The 26,037-nt window shown below is 45.5% G+C and overlaps 2 protein-coding genes across 3 annotated transcripts in view; one reads left to right on the top strand and one right to left on the bottom strand.

The window, feature by feature from the left end:
* LOC134424507 (uncharacterized) overlaps window positions 1-26,037 on the bottom strand; it is a 39,979-nt gene that overhangs the window by 5,788 nt on the left and 8,154 nt on the right. The window contains exons 7-8 of the mRNA XM_063168325.1: window positions 21,534-21,674; window positions 1,740-1,807 (exon numbers count right to left, since the gene is read on the bottom strand). Of these exons, the coding sequence (XP_063024395.1) occupies window positions 1,740-1,807; window positions 21,534-21,674 (209 nt within the window). The remainder of the gene's footprint in view (window positions 1-1,739; window positions 1,808-21,533; window positions 21,675-26,037) is intronic.
* POP4 (POP4 homolog, ribonuclease P/MRP subunit) lies at window positions 9,280-12,779 on the top strand. 2 transcript variants are annotated; one of them, XM_063167699.1, is made up of 7 exons: window positions 9,280-9,298; window positions 9,918-9,970; window positions 10,324-10,547; window positions 11,180-11,257; window positions 11,477-11,538; window positions 11,883-11,984; window positions 12,391-12,779. In XM_063167699.1, the coding sequence occupies exons 1-7, from the start codon at window positions 9,292-9,294 to the stop codon at window positions 12,525-12,527; spliced, it is 663 nt and encodes a 220-aa protein (XP_063023769.1). In that variant the 5' UTR covers window positions 9,280-9,291; the 3' UTR covers window positions 12,528-12,779. The 2 variants fall into 2 exon arrangements, with proteins under 2 accessions (XP_063023769.1, XP_063023770.1); XM_063167700.1 differs by lacking the exon at window positions 11,883-11,984.

Raw genomic sequence — 26,037 nt, 5'->3', positions numbered from 1 at the left:
TAATTTATGGGATGCTGAAAGTCTGCAAGTACTTGTACTTGACTGACATTTCTCTGAGAGTCAAAAGATTGCTCTGTATACTTGACTGAGATTAAAATGAGTAGACTGCATATAGCTGTATCCTGCTTTGAAAGTGCAGGATTGGAAGGCTTCCATTAAATTGTTATTTTCGGTTATTATTAGCTCCTAAATCAGTTAATATAACTCCTTTCCCATAATGAATGCACAGCACTCTAAGCCTAAATGCCATATTTTCTATTGATGTATTTCCACAACCTGTTTAGTGAAATAATTAAAATGATTTACAAGGCTGACCCAATATCTTAGTGGTTTAGTAAATCACGCTGCCATGTGGGAGGCTCAGCTGGTTTGGAAGCACAGCCCGGGGCAGCAGCAGGACCTGGAGTGGAGCTCTGTGCCCACCTGGAGAGCACCAGGCTCCAGAAACACCCTCTCCACACTGAGGGAGAGCAGCTCCAGCTGCTGTGCTCACTCATCACCTCTGGCCAGAGATGGGGAATGCCCTGGTGCTTCCCAGCCAGAGCAGAACCTGAGTTGCAGGGAATGTATCTGCACTGAAAACTGGAACATCCCCGTTTCCTACCCCCAGAACTGATTCTGTATCTGTGGGAGGACCAAAAACATCTCAGCTGTGGAGTCTGGTGTTTTTAAATGCATGACAATGAGGACAATTATTATTTCTACCTTCTTTTTTTTTTTTTTAATTCGTTTCAATTCATAAGAAGAAGACAACACACAACACATGTCTGTGTTTAAATGGCAGAGTTATGGAAGGCTCAGTAGGATTCAGTAATGTCAAGACAAAGACACATTAAAGCATGGCCCACAGTCCCTTTAAGATCCCGGTAAGTCAGTCCTCAGGGGATAGGGAGGGTTTCATTAAGATGATGTCCCTGGCACAGGAGCCCCTCCTGCAATGACATGAGCTCTCCTGACTCCTCCATGTCTCCCACAGCTCACCCAGGCAAACACCCAGGGCTGATGCTGTAGGACTGCCAGGACATTCCTGGGTTTGTCCCCAGCTCACCTCCCAGTGTCATGGAAACGCTGAGAGCCCTTGGAGCAGGGGCAGAAGGACACTACAGCAGAGCCTGAGAGGAGACCCAGCAGCCAGACTGGGCAGCAGGAGTGGCAAGAGCCAACCAGAAGTACCATTATCAAAATTGGGCAACAGCTCTCCTTCTCATGAAGAGTGTGGATTTTGACAGCTGCAGTCTGGAATAAAAGGGACTGAGGTGACATCAGGGCAGTGGCTGTCAAGCAAGGAGTGTGCAGCCAGGGCCAGCCCTCGTGGGGCCCTCAGGGTCCTGCCCTGGCCAGCCATGCAGGGAGGATGTCCCTTAGGGGACACCTGTGTGGGCAGGAAGGACACAGACCCCCATCCCAGAAAGAGCCCCACACCTCTGAAATCAGCACCTGAGACACCACTCATAATGCCTCTATTTGCAATCCCTGAGCAAGCCTTCACCTTGCTTTCAGCACCTAGCACATTTTTTTCTATTTCTATTATTTTGCATAATTACACAGAGAAAAGAAAAAACATCCAATAAAAAATACTTTAAAATTTGAAGACAGTTGTTGGATGCACTTTGCAGCAGATGTCATTATCTTCCTTCCCTGACCCTGACCCACAACCATTTCTATTTTTCTTTAAATGATACTGTATTTTTACAATATGTATTCAGCTAGAACTATTCTTTTTGTTAAATAAACTTTACCCTTGTTCTGGCTGCTCCAGGCTCTGAAAAGAAACACTTCTTCCTTGTGACTGTTCCAAAAAGTAGGTCTGAAATTCAGAAAAAAGAAGTGTTGGTAAATGGGCTGTAATCATACTGAAGGGCAAGTGAGTATTCCTCCTCTAAGGTAGAAGAAAATAAAGGAAAATCTGCTTTGCTTCTGCTGCCTCAATGCTGATAATTTCACAGATCAGAGTGCTTTTTTTAGATAGAAGCCTGCTGTGCTGCAGTGTTTCAGTGTTTCAGCACTGAGATACCCGTAGTGAAGCCCTTAATGCCACACTTGGATGTGTAAATCAGGGCCTCATTTCGTGTCCCCAGCAGCACCTGGTGCTGTCCTGGCAGACACCAGCACAGGCACAGCTCCAGACTCACCAGGGGCCTGAGATGCACTGGGAGCAGTGTGTCTGTCCCCAGCTGTGCACTGGGAGCTGTGTGACTGTCCCCAGCTGTGCACTGGGAGCAGTGTGTCTGTCCCCAGCTGTGCATTGGGAACTGGGTGTCTGTCCCCAGCTGTGCATTGGGAGCAGTGTGTCTGTCCCCAGCTGTGCCCTGGGAGCAGTGTGTCTGTCCCCAGCTGTGCACTGGGAGCAGTGTGTCTGTCCCCAGCTGTGCATTGGGAACTGTGTGTCTGTCCCCAGCTGTGCATTGGGAGCAGTGTGTCTGTCCCCAGCTGTGCACTGGGAGCTGTGTGTCTGTCCCCAGCTGTGCATTGGGAACTGTGTGTCTGTCCCCAGCTGTGCACTGGGAGCTGTGTGTCTGTCCCCAGCTGTGCGTCTGTCCCCAGCTGTGCATTGGGAGCAGTGTGTCTGTCCCCAGCTGTGCACTGGGAGCTGGGTGTCTGTCCCCAGCTGTGCACTGGGAGCTGCAGGGGTGCTACATGAGAGCTCAGTGCCTGTTATAGATAGCACTGAAGTGATGCAAGGTTCAGAGATGACCTCAGAGAGGGGCAGTAGCACACAAACATCCACCTCCTGAGGGCACAGCAGGGTCACAGCCCCCTGACTGCACCCACTGCAGGAGAACATCTCCCCTGCTTCAGTGTCTGCCTAGCCTCAGAGTCAGCTTTCCTCCAGAGCAGGACAACCACAAACCAGGAGCTGGGCAGCTCTGTGGACAGGGTGTGCCACACAGCTAATCCTGACCAGTGACTTGCTCACTGCCCCAAGCCTGTGGTGACCACCAGCTCTGCTGCAGATTACCAGCTCTTGGTGATCACCAGCTCTCTCAGTGATTACCAGTGTGCTTTTACATACAAATCTATCATTTCCTGCAGCTCCTCTGTACATTTGCCAGTGCATCCATCCTTGAGCTTGCTGTAGTCCCAAATAACCTCTGTTCTTCCTGTAGTGGGATCCACCCCTGCAGCACTCCTCATTTCACACTCTCGTAACTCAGAAATCCTTTAAACCACAGCAACACAGAGTGGCTCGAGCTACCTGCTAACGAGGGCTCTGTACTTACTGAGCTGTGGCAAAGCCAAGGAGCCCCTGGAAGCTGTGTGCAAGAGTGCTTTGGGTCAGGTATAAGCCTGTGATTAGTTAACTCTGTTTAGAGTTAAAATTAAACATTTTCTCTCTCCCATTTTCACACACTGTTCTGTTTTTAACAAATATAACGTGCTTAATAATCTCTGCCATTGGCAGGATGAAAGCTCTCCCCCTCCCATCCTTGCCATTTTGTCCCACTGCAAAATGTATAAATTAATCTCATGCTAAAATTAACGTATATTGCTGAGGCAAATGAATTGGCATCTCCATGTGTATCTATTAGCTTCCAGCATTTCCTGAGAGGGCTTTCATTTAATTACCAGCCTGACAGCCTAACTCACTCCCGAACTGCAGCCACATTTATTACTTTTATCTCCTTGGACACCTGCCTCTCTCTGTGCTTTATCAGATTTCTGCTGAAGAGAGGGACAGAATGTTTTCTATTGCACCAGGTTATTGTTTCTTTAAAAGGCACTTACTAGAGCACTGACCTCAAACAGGGGATTGTTTGGTTAGCTTCGCATGGGCTTTTTTCTTTTTCAATTATCAAAGGACTGCTGCAGCATTAACCCCCTCAGTGTCCCAGCACACTCCAGCAGTCCCAAAGAAATGGGATTGCAGACAGAGAGCTGAAAGCCTCATCACCAGCTCTGCAAGGAGATGACCACTGCTCATAAGGACCCTGCCTGCAGTGGGAGTCCAAGCCCTCAGATGCTGTGACTGCTTTACACGCTCCCATGGATGAAAACTTCAAGAGTCCTGAGCACAGCTCACTGCCCTCCACTGCAGTCCAGTGAGGGGGATTAAGCTGAATTTCCCTTGGTGGTTTGGATCACACTTTATACAGTCATTGATGTCTCTATAATTGATAAAACACCAGTGTAGATCACCAGGAACATTATAAAAGTAAGGCTGCCTCCATGCATTACCAGCATGGTCCCAGCAGTGTTATGGGTTAGCAGCACCCTGTGTGAGTATGTACCACTCCCTATCAGCTGGGAATCTCAGCTCTCCCCTCAGACTGCCTCATGAACTGCTAGTTCAGGTGCTGACTGTGCCAAAGGGGCTCATTCAGCCCAGTTTCAACAGACCAATAGCTCCCACCTGTTTTCCTCTGGGTCACTCCACCTGAGACACACAGGTCCCCTGGGCAGGGCTCTCGTGAGCTGGCATGCTGTGACAGACACATCCAAAGCAGCAGGACCTGGAGCTGAGGGCTGCAGAGGAGCCCTTCAGTGTGCATTCAGCAGCTGCACCCCTTGGAGGTGCACAAGCAGACTTGCTGTGTTAAAAGGAATGGCTCACTCCTGACAGCCTCAGCACGCTGCTTCCAAAGAGTCTGGCAGGAACGGGGCTTTGCTGAGAGTGATGCTTTTGAGAAGGATGCCTCATTATAGAGGAAAAACGAGAAATTCCTGTCTGTTCACTTAATGAACCTTCTCAGCCTCCCTGGGGTTCCTCAGCAGCTGTAACTCCAGGCACAGGGGCTGTTTGGCTGGGAGCTGGGCAGGAGGTGCAGTGCTGTGCTGTGGACGCTGCCCAGCGTGGCTGGAGCCTCCTGCTCCCCTGTGGGTCACAGTGTCACAGACAGTGTCACAGACAGTGCCACAGCCCCCTGGGCTGCAGGGTGCCCTCCCCTGCCCCTGCCCCGAGCACCTGCTGGCAAACACAGCAAAACATGCTGCAGGGAAACACAAATCATTTTCACCTTTTATTTTCAACACACCTGTATTATTTTCAAATTGTAATGAATTATGTTAATTTTATGTTGTTTAACCAAAACCAAATGAAATACATTAAACTAGCCAAACTGCTGTAACTCCAATGACTATTATTACTTTCTAATTTACTATTGTTAATACTCATTTCTGCATCATGCCTCCCTATCACACATGACCCAATGTTAATTAAGTTTTAAAATAAAACATTCAATAAGTTCTAAATGAGACTCAAAGCATAACAAAAGTAATGACTGTGAGACACTGTCATGGAACAATACATGAATGCTGAATGCTGGTATTAATTAGTAAATACAAGCTGTTCAGGAGCAGAAGTGGTGCCTGTCATGTGTGATGTGTGTTTGGATCATACATGATCCCAGCACTCGGGGAAAGCAAATGTCAGCTGCCAAAGCCTCAGCTTTCCTGACTGCTCGTTGCTCTTTTGGGAATAAAGTGTTGCTATTTTAGCACTGTTCTGAGTGCCAAGGCTGGGTACTTGTCGCTTGCAGTAGTAATCTCCAGGTATTCTAGGGTTGCCCATATTTTAAATATCTTAAGATGGATATGGCTTCTTATTTTGATATAAGAATTTATTGGTGTTTAAAAAGTGGCTGCCTTAACTTGTGGTGAAATTGAATTCCTTCACAATCCTCTTTTCACTGACACTATGATGCAGAAAAGGTTGGTATGTGGAGGAACTGGAGTTCTGTATGCTAAACCAAGCTGTAAATGGGCACATTTCTTCCATAAGAGGACACAATTTGTAAACTTTTATAATTTATTTTTTACTCTAAGACAGTGAGCTGAATTCCAACAGCACTGTACAGTCTCTGGGTGCCCTCTAGTGTGAGCAGCTGTGGAGACACGGCACAGCCTGCCAAAAACCTGCCTTGTTTCACTTTGATTTTTTTAAAACCCACCTATTAAACCATTAGGATTTTCTGAAAACATTTTTGGATAACTATTTGCTTCTGATGTCTCTGCCACTGAGATCTATTTGGACTGGGCTTCCCAGCTCTTTCTTGTTCCTGTCAGGCACAGACAAGCCAGCCTTTTGTCTGTGCCCTGGAGCAGCAGCTGCAGTTTGAGATGAGAAGGAAATAATGACCCTTCAGCTGGGAAGGACAGATTGCCAGCTTGGGGCGGGGGCAGAACACGATGACAAGCCTGGAGTTAAGGGCGAGCTGATAAAGCAGAAAAATTAATGGAAAGCTATATGGAAAAGACACATTTGAGGGATACATGGTGCTTCAGAAGATGCTGCTCATCACTCAAACACAGCAATCTAAAATCACTCAACCAAGGCCCTAATGCAAGAGTTTGGGCTTAGACACAAATACTGCAAACCCTCCTCTGGCATACCTCCACTGACACGAGATGAAGATTCAGGTTACCCTTGTCAATCACTCCACGTTCCCACTGGGCTGGATGGCAGATTTCACCTGCCCACCCACCCACCGCCCCAGACATGACCCTTTCCTAGACAGGTTTTTCCTTTTCCTCAGGGAACACTGAGTACTGACCCCATGGAAAGGTCCTGGCTGCACAGCCAGGGCTGGGGAGATCAGCTGTGTTGGGCATGGTCAGCCCCTGGCCCTAAAACTGCTCCCCCAGCCCAAGGGGATGTCAGAGCAGGATGCCAAGGCTGGGTGCAGGCAGGAGCTGTGGGATGGTGGCAGGGCTGACATGGACTGGATGGATGCTGCTTCAGCACAGCCATGGGAAGGGGGTGGGAATTGTATTATCTGGAGAGAGGAAATCAGATCAGAGCGCTTTAAATGGAAATTATTTTCACCAGTACAGATGTCCCCAGGGACCAGATTCAGCTGCTAATACAATTTGGCCAAGAGGAATAAACTATATTGATCTTGAGAGCTCAAATGCTTGCTGAGACAGTCCTTCTAGAGAATTACAGTATTTATTTCCTGCATGACTGTCAGCAAAAGTATAACAGTGATTACAGCCCAGTGACTTTTTGCACACACCAGTTAACTTCACACTCATCTCTTGCTTCAGTTCATAATTACTCTTTTTTTTTTTTTTTTAACCCTGATCTGCTATTCTTGTGTCACACAAACATCTTTAATGGTACTGTCTTTGGTCACTTCACGTCTCAAGTTTTAGCTTTCTGTGACTGTCACGATAAAGCTCATTGTGTAATTGCTCCACAGGCACCCAGCTCTCCCAGGACACTGCTGTTCCCCAGCCTGGCTTGCACATGGGTCCTTGCCCATCCCTGCAGTTCAGCAGCCCCAGGAGATACAGCAATATCCTCCCCTAGGGCACAGCTAGACTGTGTCCATGAAAGGGGTTTGCAAAGCTGTCAGTGGGGTCTTACTATCTCTGGAGAGCAAAAGGTAAAACCATATAGATTTAATTGCATAAGAAACACCCATGTTGGCACCTATAACATGGTATTAATATATATATTATGGAGTTTTATCACTACAAACCTATTCCAACGGGATTTACTTGAAGTAAGAAGCTTGAAAATTCTAAGACACTATGACAGGGTGCTGCACATCCCGAAATATGCATTATAGTTATTTGCTGGCACATTTCCACATCACTTTACATTCACATCTTACCCATCTTTCCTCATTTCTCTGAGCCTTCTTTTTCTTATCTACAAACTGCCTTTGCCTATTCTGCAGTTTCTCAGTGTCTTCACCTATTCTTTTTCATATTTATTTGATGTGAGTCTCGACTCCTGATGCAGAGCCTTCTTGCTGGGACACACACTAACGCTCTGAGCTCGCTCCCTCAGACATTACATCTGAAGATAAATTGGGAAATGAAGATGTAGAGCTGTTGGAAGAGGCTGGTTTCCCCAGGCACCAGTTTAGCCTGGATCATTGGATTTACAACACCAGCACCGCCAACACTGATTTGACTATTAATCCCTGAAGTGCCCTAAGAATTGCGGCATAAATCCAGTGAAGGAGCACTCATATGGCCCTAAAGACCCATAGCGCTTATCCTGGTACTCCATTCATGAAAATTGATCTTCTCATAGTAGCAATGACAACTCAAGGAGTCCATGCTTTGTAAAATGAAGAGATCCACTTGCTGTGGTAACATATTTAGCTGCCAGGAGGTCTGTGATACAAACCAGCTGCTGTTCATGTTTAATTCTCTGCAAACACCAGGCCTTTCTCCTTTACACACAACCAGAGAGATCTACTATTTCATTCCCTGTTAGGCATCCCTTTAGTACCTCTGTGCCCCACAGCAGCACTCCACAAAATCATCATGTTTCCTATACGCTGCCCCTGTAACTCTCCCCCCAGATATCCTTTACCAAGCATTGCTTACTTATCTTCTAAGCAAATATCGCCATGTGATGAGAATATAAATCTTTTCTGTATTTGGAGAAGAATAATGCCTGAGCAGAGAACTGCAGGAGTTGGGACTGGGCTGGCAGGAAAAGGAATTGGCCATGCTGGTTTCAAGAAACTTCTGTTTGGTAAGTGAGCAGAACTTTGTCCTGTCCCAGAAGGAAAGAGGCCCTGATGTGTCAGAGCATGTAAATCTCACAACAAGTGGCATCTTCCTATGTCTTGACCTTGACTGCTGGAAACAGGAGGGCTGATTTTAATCCAAGGTCTAACGTTGCTGGGTGTGCATCTCCAGGACAGACTGACACACTGGTAACCACGGAGAGCAGAGCCAGGCACTCCCTGCAGCAGCAGCCAGGGCTGGAGAGGCCGTGTGGGACAGGATGGGACCTGGAAAGAACTTCTCTCCTGCAGGAGAGGTGGGAATGGAGGAACTTTAGCAGGGGCAGAGAGGAACTGTGCCTGCCATGGCCCTGCAGCCTGGGCAGCGGCTGCCTCCAGCACCACACGGGTAAATCTCGGGGAGGAGGGAGATCTCCAGAGCAAATGGGGCAACAGAAGTGAGAGGGGAGGTGAGGAGACTGCAGGATGGAAATGTGGAAATGTGAATCCCAGCATCAGTGGTGAGAGTGACCCCACACCAGAGCTGTGCACTCCGCGTGGCTGCGACCATACACACGTGCTGGATGACCACGGAAAACGATGTGGCCTGAGTAACAGGAGGTATGATTGACATGGCTTTTAAAAAGAAACTACCCCGTGACAATGAATGAAATCTCTGTTGCTCAGTGTCCCCCAGTTCTGATAATTTATTAGTACAAGAGTAGTAAATATCAGTAAATTAAACCAATTAACCAGCAGCTCCCTTCACGGCAACTCGCAGCTCCCGCAAGCAGCAGCGCCGACTTGTGGCCAGATCGAGAGCGCCGCTGTGCGCATGCGCGCCCGACTCGTCATCGGCCTGCGCCGGCTGCGCCGCGACAGCATGGAGGGTGAGGGGACACGGGAGAGAGGGGAGACAGAGGGACGGGGGAGAGGCGTGAGGGGAGAGCGGTGGAGAGCGAGGGATGGAGGTGAGGGATGAGGGGAGGGCGGTGGAGGGCGAGGGATGGAGGTGGGGGATGAGAGAAGAGCTGTGGAGGGCGAGGGATGGAGGTTGAGGGATGAGGGGGGAACAGTGGAGGGCGAGGGATGGAGGATGAGGGGATGGAGGGTGAGGGATGGAGGTGGGGGATGAGGGGGGAACAGTGGAGGGCCAGGGATGGAGGATGAGGGGATGGAGGGTGAGGGATGGAGAGTGAGGGCTGGAGGGTGAGGGCTGGAGGTGGGGGATGAGGGGGGAGCGGTAGAGGGCGAGAGATGGAGGTGAGGGCTGAGGGGAGAGTCGTGGAGGGTGGGAAATGGAAGGTGAGGGATGGAGGCGGGCGGTGCAAGGTGAGGGATGGGCGGCAGGCGGTGCAGGGTGAGGGATGGAGGGTGAGGGATGGAGGATGAGGGATGAAGGTGGAGCATGAGGGGGGAGCGGTAGTGGGCGATGGAGGATGAGGGATGCGGGGCCGGGGGTGGGTGAGTGCCCGCCCCGGCCGACCCCCGCGCCGCCGTGCCTTGCAGGGCAGCTGTACCGCCGGCTGGCGCCCGAGGAGAGCGGGGAGCTGCGCCTGCAGGTACCGAGCACGCCGTGCCGGGGCTACCGGGCCATTGCCATTCCCATTCTACACGCCGCTTAAACCCCGTTAGACACCGACGGGCCGGGGGTGGGTTGGGTCCCCGGGTTCCCCTGTATATCCCGCTCGGAACTCGCTGTTTCAGACGAAATGCAAAACAAGAGTTTTCCTCCAAAACGTGAGTCCGAGAGCGGGCCGGGGTGTGCCTGCGCTCGGCACTTCCCCGCCTGGGAACATCTCCCTCCACTGGCACTGGCGGGAAGATCTCCCGACTTGATGAAACCACCGGTGAGCAGCAAGTTCTAACTTAATTAACACATACTATTTTAGAGCATCCTTTCACGTGTCTTTAGCCCCAGGACTCAGAAAAAGCCAAGACCTTTGTGCATGCGTTCCTGAAGCGCAGCATGCCCAAAATGAAAGATGAGGCTATCCAGGACATGCTGAGCCGGAAAGCTGTCGTTCTGGAGCATTATCACAAGAAACAGACCAAGCAGAAGAGGAAGAAGACAAAAGGTTTTACTGCCAAGCAGAGGCGAGAGCTGCGTCTGTTTGAAATTGAACCTGAGCAGCAGAGGTAAGGCTTTAAATGTCCTCTTTGTGTAGTAAAGAGGAACTGCATCAAAAGTCTGTAAGAACAGCAGCATGTTGATGTGGATAGAAATCCTCCAGTGTGTAAAGTCAGTCTGAAACACTACTTGTGGCATTTCAGCATGAGAAAAGAATTATCTTGTGTGCATAGGTGAAAGATTCATTTCTGTTGAGCTCATTTTGTGTACCTAAATATGACAAGAAATCAAAGCCAGGCACAATCCCCTCTGGTTTCACTTTGTGAAGTTGGATTGTCTGTGACCAGAGAATCAAAACTCTGCATAAGGTTCCTTGAATTTATCATGCTGGATGAAGCCCCTGCTTTGCTAACAGACTAAGCAGGAAGATAAAAGAGTGGGAAAAAAAGGAGAAATCTCTTCAATCTTAGCCTGATGCTCTAAAACACATCACTGTTTAGGATTGGAAGAGTATGCTTTGTGCTTGTTTTATGAGGTAAACCAGCTGTTTGGAGAGGGTCACCTTGCAGGGTAACATAAGTTTGTGTAACTTAAAAATGTCAGACCTAACTCTGTGGAAATACAGACTACTTCAGCAATCAACCAATGGACTTTTTTATAGCTAGATTTTGTATAATATTTTATCTTTATTTTACTGCAGATATGCCATCTTCCTGCCACTCCACGAGCTCTGGAAGCAGTACATCAGAGACCTGTGCCATGGCCTCAAACCCGATGCGTACGTGGGCATATTTTACATTTAGTCTGGGGTTTATGCACTAAAACTTCTAGTTCTATTGAGTTACTGCTTGAAACACTGTGGCTAACTGATAAGCATATTGGTGCCATTTCACAGAATCACAGAATTCTCATGATTATAGTAGTCATGGTCACATTTGTAAATCTGACAGTTCATTTGATTTTTTCCCTCCTCTTTGATCCCATTCTCTTCTTCAAGGCAACCCCATATGATTCAGAGCAAGCTGCTCAAAGCTGATCTCCATGGAGCCATTGTTACAGGTATTTGGTTTGTTTGCTTGTGGAACATCATCTGAAATTCAGGAGATGATCCTGTAAGTTCAGGTGCTTATTTTTAAATTCCTTTCAGTGTCATTAACTGTAGAATCACATTGTTGAGATTGTATTTCTCTCCTTTAAAAATTCTAATTACTTTACAACTACTCTTGAAAATCATGTTGTTGGTTGCAAAGGTTAACTGCACATTCTTCCAGTGATTACTGTAATGACATTATTTCAGAATATTTAAGTATTTATGTTTGAAAATGTTTAAAATCACCAGCCAACAGGAGAAGAACAAGTAAAGGGCACCTGAAAATTTCTAATACCTACTTGTGTTCTTTCAGTTACAAAATCCAAGTGCCCCTCTTATGTTGGGATAACAGGAATCATTCTACAAGAATTTAAACACATCTTCAAAATTATCACTAAAGAGGACAAATTAAAAGGTATACAAGGCATTCTTTTTCAGTTCTTTTCACAAGAGGAATGATAAAAAAAATCTTGAGCACACTCTTCATTTTGTGCCTCTGAGTGCATTGGTTTATATCAGTGCTTTGGCTCTTTGCATAGAGTGGCAGAAGTGACCACCCAACAGCCCAATATCTTACCCAAAACACATCTCATTAGAAATGAGCAGGTTTTAAAAAGTGCAACGCCGCAGTATGGTCCAATAACTTTGGTAATTCATGGAGGCTTGGGGGTTTTTTTATCTCTTGAGAAAGTATAAAAACCTTGAAATGTGTCAAGGCTCAAATCTCCAGGTGAATAACATCCCCTGGTATGTCAGGATATTTCCATAACAGGGACTTACACTGGCACACTTTGTTCAGTTTGTGTCCTTTTGCATTTCAGTTGTTCCCAAACTTAACAACGTGTTCAGCCTGGAGCTGGATGGGTTCATTTCCTACATCTACGGCAGCAAGTTCCTGCTCAGAGCAAGTGAGAGATCTGCCAAAAAATTCAAGTTGAAAGGAACTATTGACCTGTGATTTCATGGAAACTCAGGAGCATTCACAGAAATGTCTGTGAAACTGTTTTCCTGCAGCTCAAGGAGCAGGGTTTCTGGCAGATGGAAGAAGCAACAGCCATGTGAAATATTTATAAAGCATTTCTTCTTACTGAAGAATGAGCAGTATCTGCTGTCTTTAAGCAGTCTCACCAATTGTTGAAATTGGTTGTGTCTGGTTTTTTATTTGTATATAATATTTTGTTTTCTATTAAAGTTATATGATCAATATCAACTACCTGACTTCTGTTTGAGTTAGTAAGTGTAGATTTGTACAGTGAAAATTATATTTTTTAACTCTGTAATAAATGTTATTGTTGCCTTCTGTATAAATTGGGCTTTAGCTGCCTGTTACATGCCTCTAGTGAGCCTGCAGCTGCTGACACTGCTCTTTATAATCATTGTTCTTGGGCCAGCATCAGCATCTTGGCCTGCTGCAGGCACATGCAAATAAATGTTTCAGTGGCAGGTTTTACCTTGAGCATCTCCCTGGCTGGGGTGGATACTCTTAGAGAGGTACCAGGTGTGTACAGTGTTAATGTATATGTATAATAATGTAATCATGCAGCCCTGCAGGCTGGCTGCTGCCCAGTGCTCACTGACAGCTGCAGCTCTCAGGCTAGGTCAGGTATCTGTGTCAATAAACACACACTGCCATGGCACAGTGCAGGAACACAGCACAGCCCCTAAGAGGGAAGCACTTGAAGCTTGGAATTCACAGGTGGAAGTAGCCCCCATTCAATCTTGTATTTCAATTACCCACAGAATTGCTTTATGAATATTTAACCTCTGTCCACAGAGCTATTGTGCTTTGTCTGTTCTCAGCCCCTTTTTTTTTATTTTGTACTGTACACTTCATTTTTGATTGCCTATATTACAATCCTCATTGCTTGGGCAGGTTTGATGTGTTTGGGAGGTGGAAGTGACCCCTGAATTTAGATTGCTTAACATTTTTCTGTTACAAAAGTGCTTCTATGGTGGCTTTAGTTGTAATTTTCTGGAGCTTTTCATCAATTTCACTATCAAATGAAAGACTCATACCTAGGAAATTTTTTCCCTGTCACCATTGAAGCATTTGTAGCCACCCAGGGTAATTTCTTTAAAGAGAACACAGCTGTTCCTGACACAATCAGAGCCCAAAGCTGAGCAGCTGGGTTGGGAGGGCAGTCAGAGCTGTCACCTGCACTGGGGGCACACAAGGCAGGGGACAGCCAGAGCTCACCCCCACCTCCACCCCCAGTGCCACACAACACTTACCTGGCCCCAAAGCTCCCAGCTCCTTCCCAGACCTGTTGCTGCAGCTCCCTGGCACCTCAGACACAAACCACCTTCACCACCCCTGAATGGGTGAATGAACTCACAGTGTGGGCAATTCTGGGGTTCAGGAGCAGATCCTTTGGAATCAGGAAATGGAAGCAGTTGGTAAAGAAATAAAAATCTCTGTTGCAATTCAAGTATTGCCCTTGAGATGGAGAAAACAGTGTTCTTGCCAGGGACAGATATTTTACATGGGAAAATAGTAATTTCACACCAATGATAACTTTTATCTGTGAAGTAAGAACAGGATGTGTTACAGTTGTTAGACATAAGTTATTATTCTACCTTCCACCATTACTCCTCTCAACATTCTAAAATTAAAACTCTCAGTTTCCTGTAAGAGGCCAGAAAGAAAAACAAACAAAGCTGCAAAAGCCATAAATCATAGCAGAAACTTTCCTTTCACGACAATGACCTAGTTTTAATTTTGCTCATAGCCTTCAGTGTAACATCTAATTAAGACATCTGTTAAATGCCTATAATATTAAATTAATAGGGGGAAGCTAATAGAACTTTATTGGCATAGTCCAGTTAATTAACATTAAGGGCCTTTAATGGAGGGCTGGAAGAGACATTAATGGGGATGCCACACAAATTGGAATTAGGCACAATCATGTCTCATTGTGCTGTGAAGGACAGAACATGTTCTACCATATGGACACATAGATGAACACGATACAGCTTCCCACAGCTACTGGCACTTGCATTTTTAAAGCTATTTCAGCAAGCACAAAAACAAACACTGCCTGGCAGTGCCTTGGTAAGAGCAAGGCTTTCAGTATTTACAGGGAAGAGTGCAAAGGAGTCAAAGGGCTCCCCAGAGCAATGCCAGGCCAGTGGCACAGAGAGGTGACAAATGCAGAATAACAAGAGCTGAACAGCCCAGGCATGCAGGATCCTTTCCTGCAGCTGGTAACTCAGCTGAGGCCATTTTGCAAAGGCTCCAGGTGCTCCAAACATCCATGACTGCACTGAACCACCCAGAGCTGGGATCACCACCCAGCAAATCAACCTCATCCCACCTGGCACAGGCTCTGTGTTCTCTTTTCCTAGAACTCATCAAACTCCCCAGTGCTTGTCGAGGAACTTCCTCAGAACCCGGTAGAGGTGACAATGACAGCTCACCAGCCCTCCCCTGCCCACTCACAGCCATTCCCTTCTGTAAATACCTAATGGATTTAATACTGGGAAATTGGAGAACTAATCACAGCTGCCTCTAATCTGCTTCATCCTTCATATGTTCAACTCTGGATTGCACTCAGCAGACTTTTGTTTAATGATTTTTACACCTAAACTCTCACTAACCAGGGAATAATGAACAATGTCTCACTACCTTACAAACATTTCTGCTCCCTATTATTGTGTATGTATATTTATAACTAATATGAACTAAAACAATTGTAAGCAATTCAGTTACTGACTTTTGAACACTTAAGTAAGATTAGAAAAACAAAAAAATCCATAATTTCTGTTTGAAACCTCAAAATGATACATTGTAGGAAATGTTTGAAATTGAAGCCAATTCACATACAAGAAATCACATGGAAAATTATTTTTGAGGGAGATTTCATCTAGAAAACTGGTTAGATAGCAATACAGTGGAAACCCCATAAAACCATCACTGACAAACTCATATTAAATCACTGAAATAACAGCAGCAAGTAGCTGGTGTTAACTCTATGTATTCAATTCATCCAGTGTTTTACAGAAGTCTAAGAGAGAACACAAAATTCTGACCCAGACCATGCTTTCAGGAAACAGCAGCAGTATTTTCTCAAAACCAGGGGAGCCCTGATTTTGGACAATCCCTCAACCCCTAACCAGAACAGTTCTATGTGCCCATTCCCATAACAAATGCTCACCTTCTTCCTGCTGTTGGACAACCCAAAACCTGATCAAGCCTGTTGGGCTGCAGGATTCACCAGCCCATGGTCCCACAGACCAAATCCAATTATACAACAGTGATTCCATGGACTTTCCCAGAGGTTTGACCTGCCCTTGTCTCATGCTTCCCATCCTTGAGTCTGTCACTCCTATGGTAACTCCAGTTCTAAGTCCCTACCCTGTGGGCTGAAAATGAGTGATTTTGGTGAGGCAGAAATCCCCTCACCATACTGGTTTAATTGAATCAATGAGCAAACATGAAAATGGAGGATCTGAGAAGCAGAGGATGTGCTGCTGAGAGGAGCAGTTCCACCTAGCAAACACCAACCTCCTGGGCTGCAGAACAGGACCTGGCACTACCTGCAGGTGGGTTTTGACACCACCTCTGCAGGCTCTGCCCGCTGGATAGGGATTATGGAAAACTACAGAGAACCCAACATTTAATAATGAATTAAGAGCTCTCCCTGTGAAGAGAGCTCTCTGCTGCTTTCTACTATTAGTCAGATAAGGTACAGTACATTATAACCATTGAGAAGAGAAAAAATTGAATTTACAATTAGCTAAAATAACTGATAGGAAAAGGCACAGTCTAAACTTTACATTCTATCCTGCCCTGCTACCCAGCCTATTTTTAGGATATTCCTTTCTTTCATTCTGCTAAGAACTATTCCCACATTGCCAAACCATACTGACTTTAAACATGTTATTTTCATATACTTCCAGCACTGCCCAATCTTCTAATAACCATTCCCTTGTACAGGCATCTGAACAGCTCCTACTCTCATGGCATATGTACATTTTACTGAGGAACTAATCTTAAAAGGTACAAAAATACATCATAACATAGTTAGACCATTATTTATAATGTTCAAATCAAAGGACTCTGGCTTCACCTCAAAATTTTTAAATCAATAACCCGAACTGAATATAAATGCTTAAGGGCTCATATGATTTTTAAGGGGAAAATACATCAAACCCCAAACCTGAAGCAGGACTGCACTCACTTTTCTGTGGGTCAGGGTTTCCCAGCTGAGCCCTGTGGCTCCAGGCCCCAGGTTCATAGCAGAATATGTAGGGAAATGTGCTTGTTGTGTGTCTGTGTGTCCAGCTGCCATCACTGGCCTCTGTCTCCAAGCTCCTTGGACATTCTCTGGTGTACACACAGTGCAGCCCCAAAACAGACTCCACTTTATAGCACCATTACTCTGGGAGGGAGGGAAGAAAAGGATTATGCACTTCTTGTAAATGTTAAAATAATTCCATAAATCTGAATAAAATTAATTTTTTTCTCGGTGAAATTGCCTGCAACACTCTGCCATGCATATTCTTCCTCTACAGGATTATTTCAAAATTATGGACTCAGAAATGTTCAGCTGGATAGTTCTTGGGTGGCTGAGGTGCTCACTGAAGAATTTAAATGATGTAATAGCTATTGAACACCCCATTATATGGCTGCCTAATTAATGTGAATGATAGTTATGTCTTACTCACAGAAGATTATTTTACACGGAGGAAAATCTACTCACTGCCACAGTAGCCATTTCCATAGTTTTTATAGGAGCAGTTGCATTATGGCTTCATTGAGTAAAAGGTAAGTAGCCGTCCTAAATAATGAAGATTGAAGGTTTAATAGTCCCAATAAAGAATCCTGCAGGTTTTTTATTTCAAAAATTAGAGTTTGATTGCAAGCGTATGATAATGAGAGGGAAAAGAGCACTGGCATGTGGAATCCTTTGGGCTCCTTGGGAACTTCCATTTCTTCTGTGCAGAAATGCAGGAGAACAAGGACAGCAAACCAGAAAATAATCTTTACTTATCTTTCCTTTGCCTAGCAGCATGTCCAGGCTGCAAGGCTCTCCCTGTGGACAAGGCCATGCTGGGCTGCGCTGCCCTGCTGGGAAGGCTGGCACAGCTGGCACAGCTGGCACAGCTCATCACCCACACAAATAACCTCAGATTCATGTGAAGAGCCCAGCTCAAACCCACTGGAATGATGATGTGCAGACCTAAGCCAGCCTTGCAAACCTGTCTCAGAACTGCAGCCTATTGCAGCAACTCTTTTTGTGAGGCAATAGCCAAGGGACTTGGCATTTCTGTTACGAGCCCCTATTTCCAGGGTGATATATCAGAGATTATAACAGCTATAAAAATTCAAATCAGATTTCAAACTTGGCATGAGCTGCCTCACTTGGGATCTAATATTTTTTAAGTAAATCTTTACAGAAAAAGCTAAAAGTTTACTTGTTCCACTTGTTATTTTAGGTCTCCATTGGTACATAATTCTCAATCTAGATTCTTACACTCTCCCTGCTGCAGAACCCAAGTAATCTCTTTTCACAGCTTGCATTTTCAGAATGGCAGTTCAAAGACAGGACAATTGATTTGACATTTGTTTCTCCAAACAGCAAACTTTCAGGAAGGGTTTTAAAAGAACTTCTGTTCCAAGGCAGCCACTTTTCTTTTTTTTCCGTAAGCAATAAAGCACCACATGTGTTTTAGCAAGTAAAAAGTGGCAACGACATTAACCTGAATTATGGTAACAGTGACTACAAAACAAGCTGGCTGGGGATTTGCAAATACAATCTCCAGATGTCTGCAAAAGATCTGATTTATCAAACACACTCTGGGTGGGATTTGTACTTCCTAATAAAAGAGGTCTGTGGCATTTATTAATGGTAGTGTCAGTAAAAGGTGCTACCCTTGTGACATCTTTCAGAAAGGTGAGCAGATCCCTTTGAATAATCCACAGGATATGGAGAGAGACACAGACTATAGAAATTACAGCTTGGCTTCACCAATGAAACAGGATGAAACTGAAGGGGAAATATAGGGAGAAGGGAAAAAAGATTGCAGGAACTGGAGGCAGCCTCAAGAGAAATCTCAGGTAGGGCCAAGGGGAAATCCAATGTACCCCAGTCTCAGGGACAGGTTAGAAACAATAAATATCAGCTATGGAGGTTGCAATTGTAATTTATCAGCACAGCCTGTGGCCATGTAAAATGCTTCCCTCATTGTGGGGCCTTAAAAGCACCACAGTGAAAAGTAAAGGCTGTTTTCACCTCTAGTTTTGATCCACAGCCTTGCTGCTGAGGCTGTGATGGGAAACCCTGGCTAATTCTTACTTTAAGAATTATTTTTTTGCTATTTTCCCTGCCATACAGGAGTGCACTCTTTCAAAGCAGGTCTCCACACAACCCTCTCATGGATCAATGCTGCATGCAGGTAACTTATCACTCATGGAGTGATCTTAGAGTGGCACAAGCATGGGGCCATTACTTTTATGTAATACGTATATACATAATACATATAAATGTAATAAAATTACATTTATATTCCCTCACCTTCACTCGCACAGTTCAGCCATGGAGTAGTTTGGACTGAAAACTAGTGCTTTGTACAAAGAATTTGGGGTCATTTTATCCTAGGCTCACTATCCAGGGGAAAAAAACATACCGACATATGTACACAGAATAAACCAAGTAAAACACATGGTCCATAGTTTTAATTTTGTGTGCACAGAGCAGTGCCTCCTGTTTGCAATGAATTGGCAACAATAGCTTTAGGACAGCAGCTCGACAAGATAATTACCTTTTGTTCTGATTGCTTGTGCTGGGTGCTGTTCTAAAGTAGCAAAGTTGGGGCAATTCTTTAAGATTATTTAGAAAACCCAAGGTTTACCCAGCAAATGATAACACCTCCTGGTTTTGAACAATGCCTTACTTCTGATTAAAGCAAAATGAGTTGCTAAGGTGAACAGATTGAGTAACCAAGCCCAATTAAGCATGCGCAATGTGCGCTGTAACAACATTCACTCTTTGCTGAAGTCATAAAACAGCTTTATTTTCTTTTGACTTCTGGCAGCCTGCCTCCAAGAGCCATTCCTTCCTGCTTCTACCCAGCTAGCATTCCCACAGGATGGAGGATGCATCAGGAACCTGAGCTGCTTTGCCGAAGATGATGTTGCAGAGGGGACCAAAGCAATGCATCCTACAGCCAGGAGCAGGAGAGCAGCACCTGCAGGGGCACCGGGCACTCTGAGCAAACACCAGCTCCACCTGGGGCTAAACATCTAAGGGAATGTTTCAAAAGGCAGTTTTCTCCCAGCAGAATGGTTTGTAGCTTCAGGAAATCTACTTGTAGATTTCCAGAAGGAAGTCTAGGCACAGGTATTGGCTCTAGGGCACAGGTACTTTAATTTATTATTATTGTTGCTGCTGCTGGGTTTGTTGTTGCTTTTGTAGAAGCTGATATAAAAACGATACAGAAATCTCACCTCTGTCTATATCCAAAGCAACACACTTTGCTTCGGTACCAGAAGATGGAGCCACACGCTCACAGTTTTAAAGTGGTTTTTTCCCCTCTTGTGCCATAAAACCCACCCAGGAAGCAGACAGTGCCTCGAAACTGCTCCCTTACCTTACATGAACTCGCTGTTTCAGAGTGTCTGTGTGCACAGCGAATCTGCTGCCTGCCCTACCCCTGTCAGCTGCCTCGCTCAGATGTTTCCATAACAACTCCATTTTCCTTGCTGCAAATATATTTTCTGAATTGCCTACCATGGCAAAATGAAATCGGGAAACAGAACCAAACTAAGCCAGGCATTTCCAACAGCTAAAATATCACACTCTTCATTTCCTCAGTGGAAGGATATACTCTTAAAGGGAGTCATAAATATCCCAGAACCACCAACACAAGATTCCTGACTCCTCTTCTTAAAAGGCCAAATAAAGACAGATATGATTTTTATTATGTGTCCTAAAGCTCAGGTGACACAACAGGCTAGGTCTGTGCTCTGCTGCAATCAGAGTAAGGCAGGTATTTAACATGGCCAGGGTGTGCCTTTGCCCACCCCAACAAACCCCTGGTTCTGCTTCAAGACCTACTTCCAAAGAAGAAAAAAAACCAAACCCACAAAACCCCCCCTAAAAACAAACCAAAAAAAAAAAAAAATCACCACAAAGAAAAACAAAAACCACCAACAGCCATGTTAGGGCATATCCCACCGTCTGTTTGGGGTTTTTTGCAGTAGGTTTTGCAGCAGAACCAGCCCTGCCCATGATCCAGCAGCAGTGGCAGCCAGGGAGCAGTGCTGACCCCTCAGCTGCACCCTGGGCTGGTCAGGGACACAGGGCTGGAGCAGAGACATCCACTCTGCCCTTAGCCAGGGCTGTGCTGGTCCCACTGCTGGCAGCCAGCCCCAGCAGGCACATTAAGATGAAAGGGCCTTTGTAAAGTGACACAGATCTGATGGGAAGAGAATCCCTTCCCTGAAGGTATTAAAGTCCATTAGGGCTCTCCTTTGTTGGCTGCTTGCTCTGGGTCAGCTGTGTGAGCAGCCACTCCTAGAGAGTCAGATCAAAGCAAGATAATGGCATCTCTAATAATGCCAGCAGAGATCTTCCAGGTAAAAATGCTTCTTGTTCAAGAGCACTCTCAGATCCTTTTATGTCTTTTTCTGACCTGGCAATGCCCCTGGTTAGTACAGAACTGTTGAAAATACACAGGTTTAATTATTCTTTCAGCTGCTCTTTCAGACTGCTCTCAGGCAGCAGAAGCAGGCAACAGTTTACTCTCATCCATTTTCTCACTACAATGCTGCAACCTCTTTATAACAAATTCTCCATCACAACATTTAACACCTCTCTAATGGCACATTAAAAATGCAGTCAGCAAAGCATTCTATCAAAGTGTTCACAAAAAACAACCCTCAACATTATTTTTTACAAAATCTAAGTACAGGAGATGGCACACTGCCTCCATAACCCCAAATGCAGCAGCAGATACTCACACATTGCTCCTTGGGGAGCCACCATGGGACAGGGAACACCAAAAAGATGTGCACAACACAGAGTGGGGCCCACAGTGGGAGAGACTGGCAAGCGTCATCCTCTGTCCTGAGCTTGTAGATACCATGAGAAGGCTCCAGCACCTGGAACAACCAGAGAAATAGTTACTATTAATTCTCAGCTTCTATTTAAAATTTTGTACTTGCAAGATTGTCTCCATTCAATTAAAGGCAACCCAAGAAACAAATCTGAGGAAAATGTCATATCAACCCTTTTGCCCCCATTTATTTCAGTGCTGTGGCCAAAAGTCCAATTACAGTTTTGGCTGCCAGGACTTCTGAGCAGTGGCTCCATCACTCCCTGTATGATTTTCAATAAACATTTAAAAACTTGGATTTGCTTCCTCTGCCTGTAACATGGGTGCAGGAAAACCCACAACACCAGAGGTTTGTGTCCAAAAAGGAGACAGAGGAGTCCTCTAACTTTATTTGAATAAAGAGGGAGGCCATGGGCCATTTCCCATGGGGTCTCTCAAATTCTTGGGGGATGCAGCCCCCTCTTTATCCTAAGTTCCTGGCCACTCTTCCTCTCCCCACTGGCAGAGGTATTCTGCAGGTACAGACTCCCTGAATCCTCTACTCCATGCCCCTGTAATACACACCCCCTTTATTTTTCCTTTATAACAAAACACTATTCATAATTGTATTAAGCCTTTGTTCTTTTTCTGTACGTTCAGGAATTTATCACGGCCTTGGATGAGCAGCAGTTTGTGTCAATTGGTAACATTTTCTAGAACTGATGGTTTCTTCCCTCCCTCCCTCCCTCCCTATCTGTAAGTCCCTGGCCCTATCTACAAGCAGATTCTCATGCTCTGTTTGTAAGGACACATTCATCTTCTTCTTTTCCCATGTAAACAACACTCAGAGTCCTTGGGGCAATGAAAACACTCTGCAGAGGTGCCAGGGAGCCCAGGCATTCCTCTCCACAAACTGGAGGGACATTCACACCCTTCCCAAGCACACTCTGGGTGCCCAGCAGAGCAGGGGCCCTGGCACAGCTGTGGAAGTTCTCCCAGGGAAACTGCAGGGCTGGGAGACATCTCAGCCACAGCCAGGGCAGCCTGAGGCCAGCACCACCAAAGGGGATCAACCTGGTGGATAAACCAGGGTTTATCACCACAAAGGGGATAAACCATGCACCAACCAGGTTTAATCCCTGTCAGACTGCAGAACCCACAAGGACTCATGGGCACCCCCTGTTCTGTGCTGTGTGACCCCAAACACAGCAGCAGCACTGCTCTCTCTGCTCTGAGAGCCACGGCAATCCCACACAAGGACAGCATTCCCCTGAAGCTGCCCTGGAATGCTGCAAGCTGAGGAAATCTCCAGGAAGAAGCAGAAAAGGCCACAGTGATGACTGACTGCTGTGTCTGCAAGATGGATGAGAAATTGAATTCCTTTGTAAGGGACCAAACATATCACTTAATAAAAACAAGGCATCCTACAATGAACCTCTCTTTCCCATATTTATCCCTCTCTAAACACAGCAGTGCACAGATTATAGGAAATGGTTTTACATTTAACTTCAACCCCAAGTGGTAAAGAAACGGATTGTATCTCACAATGGAAATTTGCATCTACCATCATTTAATGGATGTTTTATACATGCTATGTACTACTGTGTTTTTATGGAAAGGCAAAAAAATTACTTGGGAATTTGTTTTTAATTAAGCAATAAGGCTCAATGGGGTACTGCTATCATGCAATAAAACCACTCCTGGGGTGTTGTGAGGCATTTGGTCCAGATGAGTGCTTCAAATCACCCCCAGATTGTGATTAGATGATTACTCCCTGGAGTTAATATTAGATGGCTCTCTCTAGAGTTGTCTTATTGCTATTATAAAAAGTCTTCAACATGGGGAAACTAAGCAGCTTTTGTGCTTGAAGAAGATGAAGTTTGCAGTTTGTGCCGTTGAGTGGCTGTGTGAACTGTGAGGGTCCCATAGATCACCTCACCTATTTAGCATGCCTGAAGGATCATCTCGGGGCATTTCTCTGACCCAAACAGTTTTACCATTATGTGGCTTTCTCTTTTTTTCTAGAAGATGGAAGGATATAAACAGCAAACAACTCCAAAATGAAGCAATCCCAAGGCAAGGCGCTGAGGAATTCGATTCACAGATATGATTTACCAGCTTTATCTTTTTGCTGGGAATAATGAATCCTAATTGCTATTATGCTAATTGTATTAATGAAGGCTAATGCATGCAGCAGCTCAAGAGATTCTCCCAGGTTGGGTCCACGAGGAGGTGCATGGCCTGAGGCATTTGTGAGGGCTCCCAAGCTAATGAAATCAAACAGCCCAAATGGTACAGAGCCAACCTGCAGTGCCTTCCCCCAGCTGCTCTTCAGGGGTGAGGTTAGAGATGAAATATGCCATTCTGGGAACAGATAAAACAAAAGCAAAAACAAAATAAATTTAAAAAAAATTAAAGAAAAAGAAAACCAAAGCCTCTTGCATTTCAGTATTCCAATAAGAGAGAAATCTCAGGAAAATGTTAACTCTTCCAAAACTCTCCCAAAAATGCAGAATGGCATCACCTGGACATGGACAATTTTTGCAGAGCTTGAGCTGAAGCACAGAGCAGAATTCTCAGCTCCTCCTTCAGATGCCCCCCAACAGCAACCACAAACCTCCGATTATACAACATCCCTCTAGTTTCTCAACCAGACACCAATTTTTACACTTCACAAATTAAGGTGTGATCCTTCATACATCCTCTGTGTCACATCTCATACATCCTGCACCACCCAGGCAGCAACACAATCTCTAAAAGCCAATAAACCTCTTCCACCTCAGGAGAAATCCCCAATTCCTCATTCAGATCAGCACCTCAGTACCTAAAGACCCAGCATGACAATGGATGGGGATCTCAGCCAAGCTGAGGTTTGCTCTCTTGGTTTCCAGGATGTCAGCAGAACACCTTGGAAAAAACCCACATCACATGGCTGTGTTCCCTTGTATTTGAAGATAACAAAAGGAAACAAAGATTTCCCTTTTTGTTCCCCCTTCACAGAGCTCTCTGCACATGCACTCAGTGCATGAACCTTCCCCGGGCAATGGCAGCAGATGCCTTCCTGCACAAAAGACACTGATGTGGGGCAAGGTCCCTTACAAAGAGAAGATTTTTCCTTCCTGAGCAATGCACACATTCAGCCTGGGTAGCAGTTACAAAGGAAAGAGACCAAAGCATGTTCTTCACATAAATAGAAGCTATATCCATAGGCAAAGCAGGGTTCAGGAATGACACTCTTTTATTTGTCTTTGACTAATCAGTCAACCAGTCATTTACATCTTTTTGCATTAGCCAGTGATTATCACACTCTGTTCCCCACACTTTTCCCCTGTTTCAATATTTGAAATGGCTAATCTACCTCAGTTTAGTCTTTGAAACACTTGCTCACCAGTTATTTGTTCACCATGATTTATCTTGTGCAATAAAGGCACACTGAATAGGAGATCACTGTTCAGACAGAACAGCAGCAGTAGGAAAAGGGCTGAGAAGAACGTGCCCAGAATGGTCCCTTCTGCAAGGAAGGCTGGGCTCAGAAAGTGCAGCTTTCTCTCAGCATACTGAAAAATGCATTCAGGAGCTTTTCTGGACACCCCTCTTTTTCCCACATTAATTTCATACATTTTGTTCTAACATTACATCCTTCTCTGCACTGAACACCTGCACCTTCTCACAGTCCTGATGTTTTATATTCTCCTACCTCAGCTTTTCCCACCTTCACCTTTTATATTCCAACTCCAGCCTGTTCCCACTATGGGGAGCACTGCTCAGAGCAGGGGCTGCAGCATGTCAGGGCTCCTGCTCGTTCCTCAGTGTGTGCTCACCCCTCCTGCAAATCAGGAGAGCTCGGACTTCTGAGCTTCCCCTCTTGGGAGTCCCTGCACTGGGCAGTTCCTGGGTGCAGCCTGGAGACACATCACAACCAACACACTCAATCCACTCAGAAATTACTGATCATTCTTGAAGTTCCAACTCTACAGCACTGCACTCGTGGAGCAGGGAGCAGGGCTGAGGTCTGAGCAGGGAAGGGTGCAGCAAGCACCAAGACAAACTTGTAACTTTAGAATCTGCAAATGTGAGAGGTTTTATCATCCTTGCACAAAGAGCTTTTGTGAGGGTCACTGAGATTGGTGAGCTGGGACATGGCCCGTGGTGAGGCACATGGGGTGTGAGTCAGGAGCTCTGGGGGATGTTCCTCAGCCCCTGGGTGATTCACTCTGAGCCAGAGCCCGCTGCTGCTGGAGGCAACAGCAAATCACCCTCTGCTCTGTGTCAGTGACCAAGCACCCTGTGACCAAATGGAACTCTCCAAGAGTGGAACTCCCCGAGAGAAGGGCACAAACCCTCACAGTTATTAGAATTTATGCTGCCCTTCAAGATCCTGAGGATAAAGTGATGCACACACACAGAGCCTCTGTAAAAAACAAAAGCAC

This window comes from Melospiza melodia, chromosome 13, assembly GCF_035770615.1.
Source record: "Melospiza melodia melodia isolate bMelMel2 chromosome 13, bMelMel2.pri, whole genome shotgun sequence".
Lineage (NCBI taxonomy): Eukaryota > Metazoa > Chordata > Aves > Passeriformes > Passerellidae > Melospiza > Melospiza melodia.
The sequence above is the reverse complement of the archived record's forward strand: the minus strand, read 5'-3'. Positions and strand labels throughout refer to the sequence as shown.

Excerpts from the sequence above, each read along its gene's own strand:
- POP4 (XM_063167699.1), top strand. Across the intron at positions 9,971-10,323 it reads GCGGGGAGCTGCGCCTGCAG|CCCCAGGACTCAGAAAAAGC; the intron begins GTACCGAGCACG and ends ACGTGTCTTTAG. Across the intron at positions 11,258-11,476 it reads CATGGCCTCAAACCCGATGC|GCAACCCCATATGATTCAGA; the intron begins GTACGTGGGCAT and ends CTCTTCTTCAAG.